This window comes from Eulemur rufifrons, chromosome 2, assembly GCF_041146395.1.
Source record: "Eulemur rufifrons isolate Redbay chromosome 2, OSU_ERuf_1, whole genome shotgun sequence".
NCBI lineage: Eukaryota > Metazoa > Chordata > Mammalia > Primates > Lemuridae > Eulemur > Eulemur rufifrons.
Genome location: NC_090984.1, coordinates 70,478,781 through 70,496,392, shown reverse-complemented (window position 1 = coordinate 70,496,392; position 17,612 = coordinate 70,478,781). Strand labels below are relative to the sequence as shown.

At 34.2% G+C, this 17,612-nt stretch overlaps 1 protein-coding gene and 1 non-coding gene across 13 annotated transcripts in view; one reads left to right on the top strand and one right to left on the bottom strand.

Moving 5' to 3' along the window:
* Nucleotides 1-17,612, top strand: part of RALGAPA1 (Ral GTPase activating protein catalytic subunit alpha 1) — a 233,165-nt gene that overhangs the window by 44,194 nt on the left and 171,359 nt on the right. For all 12 annotated transcript variants that reach the window (XM_069464243.1, XM_069464240.1, XM_069464265.1 and 9 more), the window contains exons 7-13: nt 179-294; nt 5,229-5,367; nt 6,338-6,546; nt 8,223-8,462; nt 9,665-9,862; nt 13,213-13,350; nt 17,106-17,254. In XM_069464243.1, the coding sequence (XP_069320344.1) occupies nt 179-294; nt 5,229-5,367; nt 6,338-6,546; nt 8,223-8,462; nt 9,665-9,862; nt 13,213-13,350; nt 17,106-17,254 (1,189 nt within the window). The remainder of the gene's footprint in view (nt 1-178; nt 295-5,228; nt 5,368-6,337; nt 6,547-8,222; nt 8,463-9,664; nt 9,863-13,212; nt 13,351-17,105; nt 17,255-17,612) is intronic.
* Nucleotides 629-763, bottom strand: LOC138381188 (small nucleolar RNA SNORA31). The gene has a single exon (XR_011233100.1). It is a non-coding gene; the product is annotated as a small nucleolar RNA SNORA31 (small nucleolar RNA).

Below are 17,612 nucleotides of genomic sequence, written 5' to 3'. Positions count from 1 at the left end.
TTTGCAGCCAGGTGGGGTGGCTCACATCTATAGTAATCTTAACACTCTGGGAGGATTGCTTGAGTGAAAAGTTTTCAAGCAGTTTTCATTATATACATGTTTTGCAGTTAAAATTTATTTGGTCATATTATTGTATTATTAAATTTGTTTTGTAATTATTCTTTTTGTCTTTGGATAGCTCAAGTCACTATAGAGGAAATCACTCCTCTTGTCCCCCCACAGTCAGGAGATAAAGGACAAGAAGATCTCACAAGCTATTTTCTTGAAGCACTTTTAAAGTATATAGTAATTCAGGTACTTGTTATGTTCTTGGATGTCACCGCGCCCCCCCTCCCCATACTATTCTATGTGGGTAATTCCTTGCCTCTCTTACCATTGTTCTGTTATAGTAGATATTTGCCTATTTTCTTTGGTTGGGGCAGGGGTGGAACCAAAGAGTCAATGGCTTGATTTTAATTAGTTTTAACCTTTAGCTTTTACAAGTGTAATAAACCAGGCGAAGGTGGTAGGGGATATTTCCCAACATTTATCATGTAAACTGAAATTTTAGGTTCTTTGGAGTAAAACAGGCTCTTCATTGTTTACAACGTTATTCCTGAGTTGCAAAAATTCTCTCTTCATGTTTTTCCCCTCTACCCCTCCATTCACTCTTGGCTGCCACCAATCAGACAGACAGAAAGCTCTAGAACATGTTTTTCTTGCATCTGTAATAGAAACCTTAGTAGCAGACAGTAACTGTTCCAGGTATGTAAAATAGATGCATATATTTGCTTATTTCCTTGAAGAAGGAGTGACAAATTTATTACTATTGAAAATATGTTAGTATCCCCTTTCTGAAATAATCATTGGAGGTATGTATTTATTATGAAACTCTTAACGAAGCTGGAGAGGGAAATTTTTGTAAAGAATATTTTTGTAAAATATGTATATCTTCTTATATGTGCCAGTTGGGCTTATTTTCTAATCCTTTCATTTGTAATCAGCAGCTGTGGTACTTTAAATGAAAAGCTAATAACTGTTTAATATAGGGATCAATCTGCCAAGATGTAGTAACTAAGGAGGTGGGCTGCAGGATCCAGCTTGGGGAGAAATGTAATTTACGCTTAAGTCTGTTTGTACCTTTTGAATTTCTAGGTGCGTATATTTTGTAAGGTAACCTATTCACTTCTACATATTGTTGAGCCTAAGAAATACTGATTTATAGATGCCCCCTATATTTTTAGAGACAGAAATGATTTTAGGAGTCTGGCAAGGCTTTGCCCGAAGGAAAATGTAGACGTGTTAGTTTACATATCAAAAGCTGCCTCACCTCAGGAGGGCGTCTCAATGGTCAGTAGCAGCTGCTTTCCCAGGTGATGCTGCAGTCTCAAGCCTGTGGTTCTCACCTGCTTTGAAAGACAAAGCAGGTCTTGCATGGAGCCACGGGATGGGGAGCTGATCAACAAAGACAGGCCACTGGAGATGAGAGCTGATCAGAGATAAAAGCTGGTCAATAAGATATGCTGCCCGAGCTGGGGCCCAGACAGAACCATGCGGTTAAAGTAAATAGCATAAGGGACAACTCATGCTTGACTTCTGAAATCTCTGTTGTAATACACAATAACCAGAGCCACAATGTCTCTGTTTTTGCTAAAGTGATAGCTTTATCTTAAAACTTAGAACTTTGCCCTAAGAAGATTTTGTAACCCTTTGTTCACCTATATAGAGTTAGTTAAGGGATCTGTAGAAGCCTTTTGGAAGACTTTGAACCTAACCCAAACTACCTGTTATTAAGTAAATCCTGTTACCCCTGGCAACCGAAAAACTGTACCTACACTATAAATATCTGTATAATACTTCAGTATTGGTTGCTCGTCTGACCTTACCTGTCTTCATAAATATGTACTTTATAAACTATATTTTTGCCTCCATGTATTATTTTTATTTCTGTTTCCTACTATTTTTTCATCCTTTGCGACGACCCCTGTCTGAGGGACCCGAACTTTTGCTGAGAGTGTAGCTAACTCCCCACAATATGTGAAATGTATATTTCCTGATTGACTGGTGAGAACACACTTAGCACATACATATTTCTTGTTAACTGTTCCAAATGTAAAAATTCCCTATACCTCAGAAACAAACATAAAGTTAATTTGGGCCCTGAACCAGATTGCCAGGATTTGAACCCTGATTCCTCATTTTACTAATAGTGTGACCTTTGGAAAATTACTTAACCATTCTGTGCTTCAATTTCCTCATTTGTGAAACAGAGATAAAAATAATACCTATCCTATTTTGGTCTTTGAGGCTTAAGTAGGGCAGAGTGCTTAGAATAAAAAAGTGCACAGCACACAGTTAAGCTTTCCGTAGTGGGTAAGTAGTTACTGTTACCGTTATTATACTAGTTTTTCTTTTTTAAAAAAAAAACTTTTGTACTTCATATGGATTTTAAAAATTGCTTTACTGGTGTTTGAGCTATAGTTGATATACAGTAAACTGCAACATTTGAAGTTTACAATTTGATGAATTCTGTTACCTGTATACATCCATGAACCCATCACCATGGTTAAGATAATGAACGTATCTATCACTCCTGAAAGTTTTCTCAGATCTCTTTGTAATCCATCCCCTTGTACTCCCTCACTCCCACTCCATCCCCAGGCAGTCATTGATCCGATTTTTGTCACTATTAGTTTGCATTTTCCATATTTTCATATAAATGTAATCATATGGTGATACCTTTTTTTGATCTTTTTCTCAGTGTAATTATTTTAAGACTCATCCACCTTATTGTATGTATCAGTAGAGGGCCCTTTTATTGCTTATTCCATTGTATGTATATACCAGTTTATCCAGTCATCTGTTGATGATCATTTGGGTTGTTTCTAGTTTTTGGCTAAGAGTGAAATTGCTATGAACACTGGTAAACAAATCTCTGTGTGGACATAGGCTTTCTTCTCCCTTGAGTAAAAACCTACAAGTGCAATGGCTGAGTCATATCATAAGTAGGTATATATTGACTATTTACGAAGCTGCCAACCTATTTTCCAAATAGTTGTGTTGTACCTTTGTACTTTCTGCCAGCAATGTATGAGACTTACACAGTTGCTTCACATCTTCACCAACAGTTGATATGGTCAGTTTGTAATTTTAGCTGTACTAGTGAGTGAGTAGCGATATCTCATTGTAGTTTTAATTTACGTTTCCCTAATCGCTAATAATGTGTTGAGTATCTTTTTATGTGCTTATTTGTCATCCATGTATCTTGGGTAAGATGTGTGTTCACTTCTTTTGCCTATTTTTTAATTGGGTTATTTGTCTTATAAAGTTGTAACATGTTTATATATTCTAGATACAAGTCTTCAGATGAATGTTTTACAAATATTTTCTCCCAATAGCTTGCCTTTTCATTTTCATAGTAGTCTTTTGATGACTGCTTTTTTCTTTTGAAGAGTAAAAGTTTATTCTGATGAAGTCCAGTATATCAGTCTGCGAGGATTTTCCAGTCTATTACTCTTTTTCTTTTTATAATCAATAAGTATTTTGTGGGAAAGTACTTTGTAACTATGTAAATATCCCCTTCCTTATAGAAATTTCACACATTTTAGCATCCACTGAAGACTTTTGGCTGAATTATAACTATGATGGTTGCCAATTGGTAATATTTTAAAAACAGCTTTATTGAGATTAAACATTCTACACAGTTCACTCACTTAAAAGTACAGTCCTCTTAATAAGAAATACTGTATGCATTAGGAATCAGTCCTCTTATCCCACAGCCCCTCCCTCCCCAGCCCTAGACACATACTAGTCTATTTTCTGTTTCTATATATTTGCCTATTCTGGACATTTCATATAAATGGGATCCTATAATGTGTAGTCTTTATTGACTGGCTTCTTTTACTTAGCATATAATTGCAAGGTTCATCCCTGTAGCATGCATTAATACTTGGATTCCTATGAATCCATTTGTTAGTATTTATTACTGTTCTTTACTTTGATGTTCAGATTGTCCTAGATTTGGCTAGTGGGAGCTCCTTCAAGCTGACTCCTGATTTGTCTCCATCATTCTTTGATTACTTCCTTACTTCCTGGCACAGCAAAATGTTCCAGTCTCATTTTGTACCTTCCTTGCCCACTGTGGAATCTGCTGTTTCTCCAAGGAGCTATCATACATTTTAATGGAGAATTATACTTAGAATCCAAGAATCGGGCACTCAGGATGCTCATTGCTGTTGGGGTGTTGCTACTTCTGGACCTTCTCAGTGGCCAGAGCTAGGGGATGTCTACACATACATACACACACACACACACACATTCCTGTCTATCACTCTATGAATTCATAACAGTACCCCAGGGTTCATTTTGGTTTTTTCTTTGCATATTTATAACTCTGTTGTCTGTCAGTGAGAAATATGGCTCACGTTATTCTTGGTATATTTACTTATTTAATCAGTCCCTCTTATAGATAATCAGTCTCTCATTACCACCATTGCCCTCCTCTGCAGACATTCTCCTTACCTTGATCAGGCTCCAGTGCCCCACTGTGGACCTTTGCCAACCGCCTGCTTAGATATCTTCCTCACCTTTCTAGAGTTCCCACACACTATATTATACTGCCCTGTCTTCTGTCTCCCTTTCCCTTGCTTCATGGACACCCTTCTCACCTCTCTCAGGCTGTGAGTCCCCTCTGAGCTACTGCCTCTGCTACATCCTCTTCATGGATGTCCTGTTTCCTGGGCCCAGGCTCTGATAATCTGCATTTTACTAGTGCCACTGCTTACAAACACACACACACACACACACACATGCATGAGTGCACACACATGTATGTACATGCATGCACACTCACCTCTAGTCACATACGTCTATGTATTTTGTATTACTTTTAGGCTGAGTTATTCAAGAAGGGAAAAAAGGGAAAGAACATTAGTATCTTTGTCATTAGTAGAACCAAATTTTGAGTCAGTTTTCACAGTTTTTCAGAGCATACTTTAACTTCTTTAAGATTTTTGAAATATATAATGTATTTGTATGACATGAGACCAATTTTAAAGTTTTCTCCTTATTCTGTGTATTATGATCTTCACAGTGTAACAGTTTTCTCCTTATTCTGTATATTATGATCTTCACAGTGTAACAACAGGTCAGTGTATTGCAACCTTTTTAAGCTTGTTTATGACAGCTAATACTTGTATTTAAGAAATTCTGTCTCCTGGAATAATTTTAGTTACTTTGTTTATTTTTAGGTAAAAAGTTTAGAATGGAAGAACAAAGAAAACCAAGAAAGGGGATTTTCATTTTTGTTTTCACATTTTAAGAAATATTACTTGCCTTATATTTTTCCAAACATCTGCAAGGAGAACAGTTTATATCATCCTATACTTGGTAAGTGGTGTTTGGAATTTTCTATTAGATGATACGTAAGAATAAAATATCTCTCAGTGTAAAGTTGCCATTTGTTACCTACAGAAAACTGATCATATTTAATATTCGTATTGGTTGGTAGAGATACTATACCTAGATTCATACTGAAAGTGAATTTATATCAATAGGAAATTTTAATTGAGAATGAAGAGATTTTTTTAAAAAGTTATTATCCGGATCTCATCTATTGGAAAAGTTAGCTCACCAGAAATATTTGTGATTGTAAATTAAACGAAATTCTGATGTTTGATATGATTCTTAGACTATATAATGAATTTTCTTTTTAAGGTCCCCCAAGGGTTAGTCAAGTATTAGTCTTATTCAAATTCTGTAGAATAATTACACTGTCATATATTTTGATCAAGTTTTGTCCAGTATTTTTATATATATAGTGGCTGTGCCAAAATATCTACTGGATCCTTGAAGCTAGAGCTTTGTGGACAAATCCCAGGTTAGAAGCAGACCTCTGCCACGTATAGAAGGCATTGGTAGTCTGTTTGTGGAAATGTCTGTTTTGTAGAAAGTTGTCCCTAATGCTAAGTTTAGGTAACTAACAGGCTCAGGTAAAACCTCATACTTTATATGACTTCAAAACATGTTTCAGTCTTAGGTTAACTGAAGTGAGCTCTCATTTTAAATGGTTCTGGAAACTTTAATACAAACTTAGGCAGACTCATTGAACCTTTTGATGTTATTTTGCAGAAAGACATGTTTCCACATATCAACTGGAATATATGGTTTATATATACCATGTATAACTCTTCTCGGTTCTATGCTAACGTAGCAAATTTTAAAATGTCATTTTGGTGCTAAAGTTACTTCTAAAACCAGAGTAGCATCACAATATTTTCTCAAATGTTTAAAAATGTAGGTTTTTCTAAGCATAATTCTTTTCTTATTTTGGTGTTTGTTTCCCTTTTATTTTGCACAGATATCCCACAGATGAGACCAAAGCCACATTATGTCATGATAAAGAAAGACGCTGAAACCAATGAAGCAATCTATTGTATAAAGGAGCCTTTCATTAACGCTCGTGTTATTGTCATTCGTTGGCTAGTTTCTTTCTGGCTGGAGCCAAAACCACATACAGGACCTCATATTCCTGGGATGGAAGGTGAAGTCTTGCCAAAGAATATTCAGGTAATATACAAATGAAGCAAGCTTATTAAAATTAGAAATGGCTTTTCAGATTTAGTCCACTGATTTCAATTGTCTTAGGTGTAGAGGACATTTAAGACAAATAATAGTGATATTTTATTTATATAAATGTATTTTATAAATCCAAATTTTAACAATTACAGAATTAATGATTATCTTAATAAAAACCTTAGAAGGTATAGAAGATAATTTCAGTAGTTTCTCTGTTTCTGCTTCTAATTAATTTATATGTTTGAATTTTATAGAACTAAAAATATTCTTTTTTTTTATTTATTTATTTATTTTGTTTTTTTCATTTGCATTGTAAGAACTAAAAATATTCTGAATTATACAAATAAATACTTATAGGTGGAAAGAACTGCAATCACATGGGTAGGACCTTAATAGCCCTTTCTAATTTCTGGGCAGATTTAAAGTCCTGTTCCTTCCTTCCCCTTTTTTTCAACAAAGACACCAAATATAGAAATATGATATAAAATTACACAGCAATACAATGTAAGAACTAATATTTAAAATTGGTTTTTTCTGATTAAACATTTTTCATACTTTTCCTTCATTGTACATTTTCCTGAATGTGTCTATATTATAGTATTTTTACTATTTTCATTTTTCTTTTCTCAAATTTCCTTGTTTAGTTTTAAAAATCTCAAACTCTGTTTTTTTGTATAACTTCTTAAACTTTTAAAAATAGGAGGATGGAGGTATATAATTTTAGTTCGAGTTCAGAAAATTTAACTTTTAGTCCCGTTAGTCTTTTATTTATCTGTAGCGGACTAGATGATGTGTTTTCTCCAAAACTTTGTTCCAAGTCCTCTATTAAGAATTATTAAATGTGAAAATTCTCAAGCAGAACTATTTTTCTGATCCTAGAACTTAATGGACTTAAGAGCAGAGATGTTTTTCATTGGAAAGACATATTTGAGATCATTTATTTAAACACTCTTATTTTCTGGGATGACAAAAATGTTATCAAAAATTGAATAACTTAACAGAAAGTAATTTATCATATCACGGAACAGTGCTATTTCTACTCTATTATGGTAGTAATTTACCTAAGACCTTTTCCCTAGGGTTAGGCTTGATCTTCAGTCTTTGTGAAAATTCTATTATCAGAATACAGTTTTCTCTTAAGTTTTCTAATATTTTCTTTTAGTTTCATTTGTATTTCTTCTGTCATAAATTTTGTTCCTTTTCTTTGTTTTTTGTTATTTGTTTAAGAAGTTTTTACTTGTGTAAATTTTTGTCTAAGGTACAATGGAGATGATTTTAAACATGAAGGCTTTATTAAGTAAAAGTCCAGTGTAAGTTGTTTACTTATTCTTGAAGATCTGAGCTGCCTCTGTGTACATTATTCTTTCACTCAGCTTTAATTAGTAACTTGTTTGAACTGCAAACTTACTAAGAAACAAATCTAATTATAGGTGGTTCGATAGTTACCACACATTTTAGAATATCTCTGTATCACTTAGATGTTGAGTTATTTGTATTGTCACTTTATTATTTTTAGAATGGATTCTAAATGAAACTCTATGCCTGGATTTTAAACAGTGCTGTAAGTTAGTTGTGGAATGCTTTGGATTCTGCCAATATTTGCTGTTAAAAGACAAAATACCAAGTTAAATGATCATGATATTCTTCCCCTTTTGTTTTTATTTTAGAGGGCAGCTGCTAGTTTGGTATCCAGAGAAGAAAACAAAAATGATAATGCTGATAAAGCAGACAGGACTACAGAACCAGAACAGTCTCATTCCAATACAAGCACTCTCACAGAGCGAGAACCTAGCTCATCTAGTCTCTGTAGTATTGATGAAGAACATCTCACAGACATTGAAATAGTTCGTAGAGTTTTTTCTTCTAAAAGAAGTAATGTAAATTTTGTTACAGAGATATTTCGTCAGGTAAAATACCTCTCAGTATTTTTAATTTATAATGAAGACTTTCGTCTTTAATATTAAACATACTGATTTTTAGCTGGGTGCTCTCTCAGTATTTTTAATTTATAATGAAGACTTTCGTCTTTAATATTAAACATACTGATTTTTAGCTGGGTGCAGTGGTACACATCTATAGTCCAAGCTACTTAGGAGACTAAGGTGGGAGGATTGCTTGAAGCCGGGAGTTCAAGTCCAGCCTGGGCAATGTAGTGAGACCCTGGCTCTAAAAATAAAATAATAAACCCCAATAATGTATTAATAGATTACAACAATATGACTTATGAAACGTTGTGTTTACATTGAACCTTGTAAGAGCACAATTACTGCATTAAATAAAGAATAATATCATTCTGAGATATAATCGAAACAAATCTTTGTTATTTCCACTTCAGGGCAGTGTCTTATCTACCACAAACATTTCTGTCTTAGTATATAGATTATTTGGAGACAAGAGACTTTTTCCAACAATGAATTGGTTAACTTTTAAAATTGTTTATATATCACATTTTATAATAAAATAGGAATGTATGTATAGCAGGCCCTTGAATAATATCATTTCGTTATAACGTTGGTGGGGGAAAAATAGATTCCTGACCTCTGGGGCCACTGTCTATGTGGAGTTTTCATGTTCTCCCCGTGTCAGCATTGGTTTTCTCTGGGTACACTTTATTTTCCTCCCACGTTCCAAAGATGTGCATGTTAGGTGAACTACTGTGTCTAAATTGTCCCATTCTGAGTGAGTGCGGGGGTGTGTGTGTGAATATGCCCTGAGATAGAATGGCCTCCTGTCCTGTGTTGGTTCCTGCCTTATGCCCTGAGGTGCCAGGGTAGGCTCTGGCCATCCACAACCCTGAACTGGAATATTTGGGTAAATAATTATCTTACTTATTTCTATTACTCTTTATTAAATATATATAGTTCACATTTTTTCAGTGTTTAATATTAGAAGTGTTTTGGTCTTTATTTAGAAATTTGGTGATGTTTTTGTGACCAGAAATATCGGGTAGGAACTTCACTCTTGTTTATATCCATTAGCCTATGGTAAAATTGGTTTCATTATAAGTCATTTTGCTTAAAGTTACACTTTCCAAGAACCTATCAGTAACATTAAGTGAAGAATTTTGTAGCAAAGGAAAAGGTATCATTTTCTATATTTTTTTCACTAGGCATTTTTATTACCAATTTGTGAAGCAGCAGCTATGAGAAAAGTGGTAAAAGTATATCAGGAATGGATCCAGCAAGAGGAAAAGCCTTTGTTCATGCAAGAGCCTGAAGAAATTGTAATCACTTCTTCAAACCTCCCTTGTATTGAAAATGTCACAGACCATGATATTTCAATGGAAGAAGGAGAAAAAAGAGAAGAGGTAATATTATAAGATTGATATATTTTTGTTTAACAGATTAGAGTTTCACAAAAGTGTAATAATGTTAACACAAATATTCTTAATAAATGGGAAGGTAAAAATATCTTTCAGTATACTTGGCAATTTAGGTAATATGATAGAATTTAGGTAATATGACAGTTGTTGTCTCAGTACCCTATTACAAAGCCTTGTGATATCATAATTTTTAAAAATTAATATTGAGATTATATACCTATTCTTAGAGGCATTGTCTAGATCAAAATTAGATGCTATTATAAAGGTATAATATTTAAAACTGTGGTACTGTGTTAAAATGGGTGTTACAGTATATACTTCATGGGGTGATTACCAAACTATAATTCCCCCTTCCTTGGAAGTAGTGTCTGTTTTATTCTAGGACTGGCTACCCAGCACAAAGCACAGTATTCTGAATTCTTCCTTAGAATCTTTTGCACTAGAGCTGATTGCAGCATGTGAAACTTCCTGACCTGGTAAAATAAGCTGGTCTGTAATAAGAAAGACTGGAGTTTACTCATAGAGGAGAAAAGATGAGAGAAGAGAGTAGAGGTGGCATTTGAGTCCCTGGTTCCATTTATTCCTTAAGTCTATATGAATTTTCATCCTTTGGTTGTTCAACCCTTGTCACAGGTCAAGTTCTCCAAGAAGCAGGTGCTGAGATGGAGTTGGGAGTGCAAGAGTTTATTGAAAGTGATTTTTCTGTTTTGTCTAACTTGCCTTTTCAGCAGAAAGTTGTCTGAGATTGATATATATCTTGGTAAATCCAGATAGGAATGATGGGGTAATGTATAAGTACCGCGCGCTAACTGATTGCGCCACTGGAGCTCCCAATTGGGTAATGTTCATTCACTTTGGTGGTTAACATAACCTCACCCATGGAATTTAATCAGGATAGTACTGTATAAATGAATAGGCTAGTTCTATAGGTATTCAGTGAATGTGTGTGTGTATGTAGACAATCCTATCCCCCTTCTAAGAAGGGGAAAAGTAAGTAGTCTAAGTAATTTGTTTTCCCCAACTTTTTAGTCATGCTATGCCTATGTGTATTGAGCCTATCCTGCATCATTTACTATTCTTAAGTAAGAATGATAGATAATATAAACTATCTACATACATAATTAAAAACAGTGGAAGGAAGGAATAAAAGGAGGCAAGGTGGGTAGCTTGATGATGTAGGTGTGTTGTATAGGTTTGTTTTATTAGTTATTAGAATACTACAACCAGCGTTGCCATTAAAGATGTGATTTTTCAAGGTGCCAGAAACTCTTGCTAATGGTGTAAACCAAAACCAAAAGGTATAATCATTCATTGATTTACGTTTCCAATAAATTCAATATATATTGAATCATTTAAAATTTTTGGTGTTATAAAATGGAATTAGGTTATAGGTTCAAATAATTATAAATGGGTTTTTAAATTCTTATAGTATCTGTGAGACAGTTAAAGAACATGCAGAATACAAGACAGTTTTGTGTATGTGTACGTTCATGTGCCTTACAGAATGTTTAGCATTCCATGTCCTATCCCATTAAATAGGATATGTTATCTTTCAATTCTTGTGGCAACAAATCACTCTCACAAATTTCAAACTGCCCTCTAAAGCATGATGTTGCCCACATTGAGAACCAGTGTTGGAGGTATAAACATCAAAGATACTATTTCTGCTTTCACAGAACTTAAGGTTTAGCCAGAAGACAAACATACAAAGTATTATAAAATAATGTTACTGCTGTGAAAGGGGGAATACATACCTCCGCTTGTGGAAATCAGGGAATGCTTCATGAAAGTAGTGGTATAATATAAAGATCAGGTAGATAAATGAGAAAGCTGCCACACAGTGTGAATAGCATCTGCAAAGGTATGAGGAACCTTGAAAATATTATTTGGCTGTAGCTAAGAGTAGGTAAGAAAGAGTGGTAGGGAATATGAGATTGACAAGGGGTAGAGTCTGTGCAGTAACTTGTATGCCATGTTAATGAACTTTATTTACATTCTAGACACTGGAAAGCCTTTGAAGGATTATGAATAGGAGAACAGCATGAATAGTTATGTATTTCATAAGGATCATACCAGGCCCTGCATGGATGATAGATGAGAGGTCAGTCAGGAGGCATGAAGACCAGCTAGGAAGAATTAGTAAAGTTCAGAAGTGCAATGATAAATACCTGATAATAGGACATTGGCAGTTACAATGGGAATATAAGGGAGAGGACAGGTGTATTAGCTTGTTTGGTGGTAAAACCAGTATGCCTTGATGATTAATTGGCTGAGAGAGATGAGGAATGGGGAGGTGTCCCAAGTTTTTGCAATCAGGGTAGTTGCCATTCACACATGGACAGGAATTTTAAGCAGTGCAGGCTTGGTGCTCGTGGCTAAGGTGGCTAAAGGGGTTGGGTGGGTAGGAATGGAGAGGGTGTGGTTAGTAAACTTGTTTTTAAATGTCTTGAATTTGAGGAGCTTTAGGGTCATTTAGGAAGAACTCTTCAGAAGATACTTGATTATACAGGCATGGAGCTCAAGAGAAAGGCTAGGTTAGACATGGTGTGTTGTACTGGCTACTCAGAGCTGAGTTCCAGTATTGCTTCTGGTAATGGCAGAGATGTTTGTATCAGACTAAATCTCCTGCATATTACAATTATGAACTCTGTATGTCTATAAAAAAAAAACTATTAGAAGATAATGGTGAGTGACCAAAAGCAGGAAGAAACTAGAGTGAAATTTTAAAAAGAGAACTACACTGAGTGAAATATATCTGTGATTTTCACTGAGGGAACTCCCTTGTCTGTAAGACTTGTAACAGCTAGAACACAAGCAGAAAGCTGCAATCTTAGTGGTTTGAACTGTCAGCATAATGAGAATTTTACTACTCTTGTTTTTTCTTTAAGACTTCACTCTACAGCCAAGAATTTTACTACTCCTAAGTAGGATAAATAGTAAGCTATTTTCTATTTCATTTACGTTATTTGGATTCTGACATTTAATTTAGAACAGAATTCATCTTTTACAAAGCTATAAATAGTATAACCCCATTCTTGAATGTGGAACAATATGGGAAGGGAATTTTATACATTAGATCTAGAGAAAAATGTTTGTGTATCTGAAATCATATAATCTCTGACAGCTCATTATGGATGATGTTTTTCACTTTCTTTACCTTTTTGTCAGTGAGAATCTTTTTTTTACAGTGAAAAATATATTGCTTTTATAATCAGATACTTATTTTGAGAGAAAGAAACCTGTTTAACAGTGGGACCTAATGATTTCATTTGCACTTTCAACTTACTGACTTATTCTTATTAATGAACTATTAAAAACTTGATATTTTGCTTCAGGAAAATGGGACTAATATTGCTGATCATGTTCGAAATTCCAGTTGGGCAAAAAATGGCTCCTACCAAGATGCTCTTCATAGTGCCTCTGAAGAAGCCACAGAACAAAACATACGAGCTGGTACCCAGGCAGTTTTGCAGGTGGATCACTTTATGGCTATTAAAAAAAAAAAAACATTACATTCCAAATATTTAATTTCAGATATTTAAGTTTAGTATTTTTGATAATATTTTAAATATTTAAGGTCAGTATTTCACTTACAGTATAATTTTCAAATATAATAAATTTACCACCCACATTTATCAATTATGCCATATTTTTTCCTTAACTTTTACTTTATAGTATGTATATTAATAAACATGACATATTCTTGTTCTGGACAGTTTTAAAATTTATAACTCATATCATGATGTACTGCCATCTGCAGCTGAGTTTTTGCATTAACCATTTTTTTTTGAGATTTGTTGTGAATATACAGCCATAGTTAATTTAAATTTTGTGGTATTGTACTTTATTTCACATTTTGTTTATTCATTTTGATGGGTAGTCTTTTAAGTTGTTTCCAGTTTCTCACTATTCCAAACAATGCTACAGTGAACATTCTTATACATGTATTTTTATGCACATCTGTGAGAATTCCCCTAGGTTATATGTCCAAAGTGGAATTGCTGAGTTTTGTAGGATTTGTACATTATTAGCTTTACTTTATTATTATTGCCAAATTATTCTCCAACATGTTGCAATAATTTATATTCTCTCTAGTTATGTCTGGGAATTCTCATTTCTATATATCCTCCCTATTACTTGTCAGATTTAAATTTTTTGCTACTCCTAAATATATAAAACTTTATCTCATTTTTTAAAAAAAAAATTGTTTTCCTGTTTGAATTTACTTTTCCTTCATCAGTGCAGAATTTGAACATCTTTTCTCCTATATGAATTAACTATTCATATGCTTTTTCCATTCTATTGTGTGTTTGTCTTTTTCTTACTGATTTGTAGGAGTTCATTCAAGTTTTTAGAGGGTTTTTTTGAGACAGGGTCTTCCTCTGTTGCCTTGGCTAGAGTACAGTGGCATCATCATAACTCACTGAAACCTCAAACTCCTGGGCTCCAGCTATCCTCCTGCCCCAGCCTCCTGAGTAGCCGGGACCACATACACGTGTAACCACACCCGGCTAATTTTTTGGTATACAAAATGTATACCAAACTGTATGCCGAATCTGTATACTACTCAACACTTAAACTGCCTCTTGTGTCTAAGCCTCCATAATGTTTTATCTGTATTATTGCAGTAAAGTTCTAATTAGTCTCTCTGCTTCAACTCTTAACCACGTATCACCCTGCTCTGTTCTTAACCTAGTAGCCAGAAGGAGCCCATAAAATGTAAGTCAGATTATGTTATTTCTCTGCTCATAACCCTCCAGTGTCTTTCCATTATCACTAAGCATCAAAGCAAAAGTCTTTATAATGGTCTGTAAGGTTTTATATCATTGCTTCTGATTGCTTCTCTGTAGGGTCCACAGACTAGTGCTGGCCCACAGGATATTTGCAAAATTGAGAGTAAAAGTTTAGAAATGAAATCATTTAATATTTCTTGATTCTGATAAAAAGTTTAGGTTTGTATTTTTTATGTCTTTTGGTTTTCTCATTTCCTTTTTCCTATTAATTCATTTTGTATTTATTTAATAGTAGGATTAGTCAGCAAAAGACTAGGCAGGGGGACCTCTTCTATCATTACCAGTAGTACGAGAAGCTCTGCTTCATATTCTCTGTTTCCGTTTTTCAACATATTCTCCCACTGCTCTCCTCTGGCTCATTTCGCACTATACTCCTAGCTGTTCCTCAGACGTGCTAGGCAGGCTTTCACCTTAGGTCCTTTGAACTTGATTTTCCTTTTGTCTGGAATGTTCTTCTTCCAGACTGCAACATAGCTCAGTTTTGTCTTTTCCTTTTCAATTCATTTATATTTATATTCATTCTCTATCCCCCTCCCTCCGTTTTGTGCTTACTGGCCCCCGCCCAGGACAATGAATGATAGTGAGCACCCTTGTCATCATATTAGTTTTTGGCGGTACTTCTCACGTTCTGTTGCTGTGTATACATTTGTTATACTTTTTGGTAAATGCTCTTTTTCAGATTGATGAAGTTTTGCTTTTTTCTTAGTTTGCTAAAAGTTTTTTTTTTTTTTTTTTAATAAACAATGAATAAGTGCTGAATGCCTTTTCTGCATGCTTTGTTTTAATCATAGTTTTTTTTGCATTTTAATCTTTTGAATACAGTATATTACTAGATTTTTCTGATGTTAAAGCATCCTTACATTTCTGGAATAAACACCATATGGTTATAAAATATTACATTTGCTCAATTTGAACTTTTGCATTTTTTCAAGATTTTTGTTTCTATCAAAATCATATCATAAATGATATTGGCTTCTTATTTACTTTTCTTATATAGTTCTTGTTTGCTTTTGATAATGAATTATATTTTTATAAAATAAATTTGGTGGTTTTTCTTCTTTGTCTCTGAGAGAGCTTATGTAAGATAGGAATCATCTTCCATGAAGGTATGGCAAAACTTTGCGAGACTGTCTAGGTCTGTTCGGGGATGGGTCAGGGAGGCCTTGATTACCAGTTCAATTTCTTTCATGGTATTCATATATGCATCTTTTCTATTTCTTCTTGAGTCAGTGTTGGCTATTTATGTTTTTTCTATAATCCATTTCATTAAAATTTCAATTTTATTGGCATAAAGTTACTCACTGAGTTAATTAAAAATCCTCTGCTGAACCTATATTTATGTCTTTATTTTATTTCTAATGTTTATGCCTCTCTCTTGCTTTCCTTGGTCAGTGTTGCTAAATTTACAGAATCAGCTCTATTTTAAAAGTTTGCTTAATATTCTTTTCTCACGCTTATAATCCTAGCACTTTGGGAAGCCGAGGCAGGAGGATCACTTGAGGTCAGGAGTTTGAGACCAGTCTGAGCAAGAGCGAGACCCCATCTCTACAAAAAATAGAAAAGTTAGCCGGGCTCAGTGGCACGTACCTGCAGTCCCAGCTACTTGGGAGGCTGAGGCAGGAGGATCACTTAAGCCCAGGAGTTTGAGGTTGCAGTGAGCCATGATGCCATTGTACTCTATCCCAGCCAACAGAGCGAGACCCTGTCTCCAAAAAAAAAAAAATAATAATAATAATAATTCTTTTCTCATATGATTTTACAGCCGTAATTTGTTGTGTAGTTTTTCTAGGGGCTTTAAATCAGAATTGAGGATATAGAAGATGTAAATGTCCTAAGTTGACAATAAACAAGTTCTGTTCTCCCAAAGTGTACTTGATAGCCTGTGCAGCTGTTGCCATTATATTAACTTTGTCCTCTGTAATGACATATAGTAATGAATTGATTATAATGAATTTACTTAAGGATACATATTGATGGCTCCTCAGTAGTATTATTCATAGTGACGTCTGTTTATGCAATCTGTTGTCACCACAACAGATATATACCCATAAAAATAAGAAAAAGAGGATAAAATGTTTTGAACAACTCAGAATATTCTTCCGGATTTAGGTGTCATCATTTATCCTAAACTATTTGTATTTATTCATTGTCCTTTTCATTTTATGTTAAAGCTGCTCAGTTTAGAAATTCTGTTTTTGCACCTTGCTTATTTTCTTTGGATCCCTTCTAGTAATTTTATATTTGTCTAGATAAATACAAAGATAGGTGTAGTGGGTTTAAGTTTCTTATATTAAGCTGGTGGTAGAAGCAGGGTTAGAATTAACCCATAGTGCTTTTAAGTTGGTTATAGGCAATCTAGTCATCAGCATCTAAGTTCATTTCTCTTTGAATAAGAAATTTGCCATTGAAATTACTGATAATTTCTTTTGTTTTAGGTGTTTATTATAAACTCATCAAACATATTTCTTCTTGAACCTGCAAATGAAATAAAAAATCTTCTGGATGAGCACACAGATATGTGTAAACGCATTCTTAACATCTATCGGTACATGGTTGTGCAAGTATCAATGGACAAAAAGACTTGGTAAACAGTTTTTATTCTTTATATATAGAGTGTTTTTGTTATTGTATGTAATCACAAGTGTAGTAATTTTTAGAGGAATAGTGTCTGTGAACAGGGCTTGTTACAATATTATATGGGCTATTATTGAATAAATGAATAATATTTTATGTAATGATCATGGTGACAATTGTCCTTTTCACTTTATCTCAAACATCTTTGTTCAGACTTCCACACAACCCCTTAGACTGCCTTTCTAAAGTGAGTATATGATAGCTTAATATCCCTTTCCCCCAAGGAATAAATGCATGCATGCATGTATGTATGAATAAATGAATATATGCAAGTGTAAATGAATAAGTAAATGATTGAATGTGTGAAT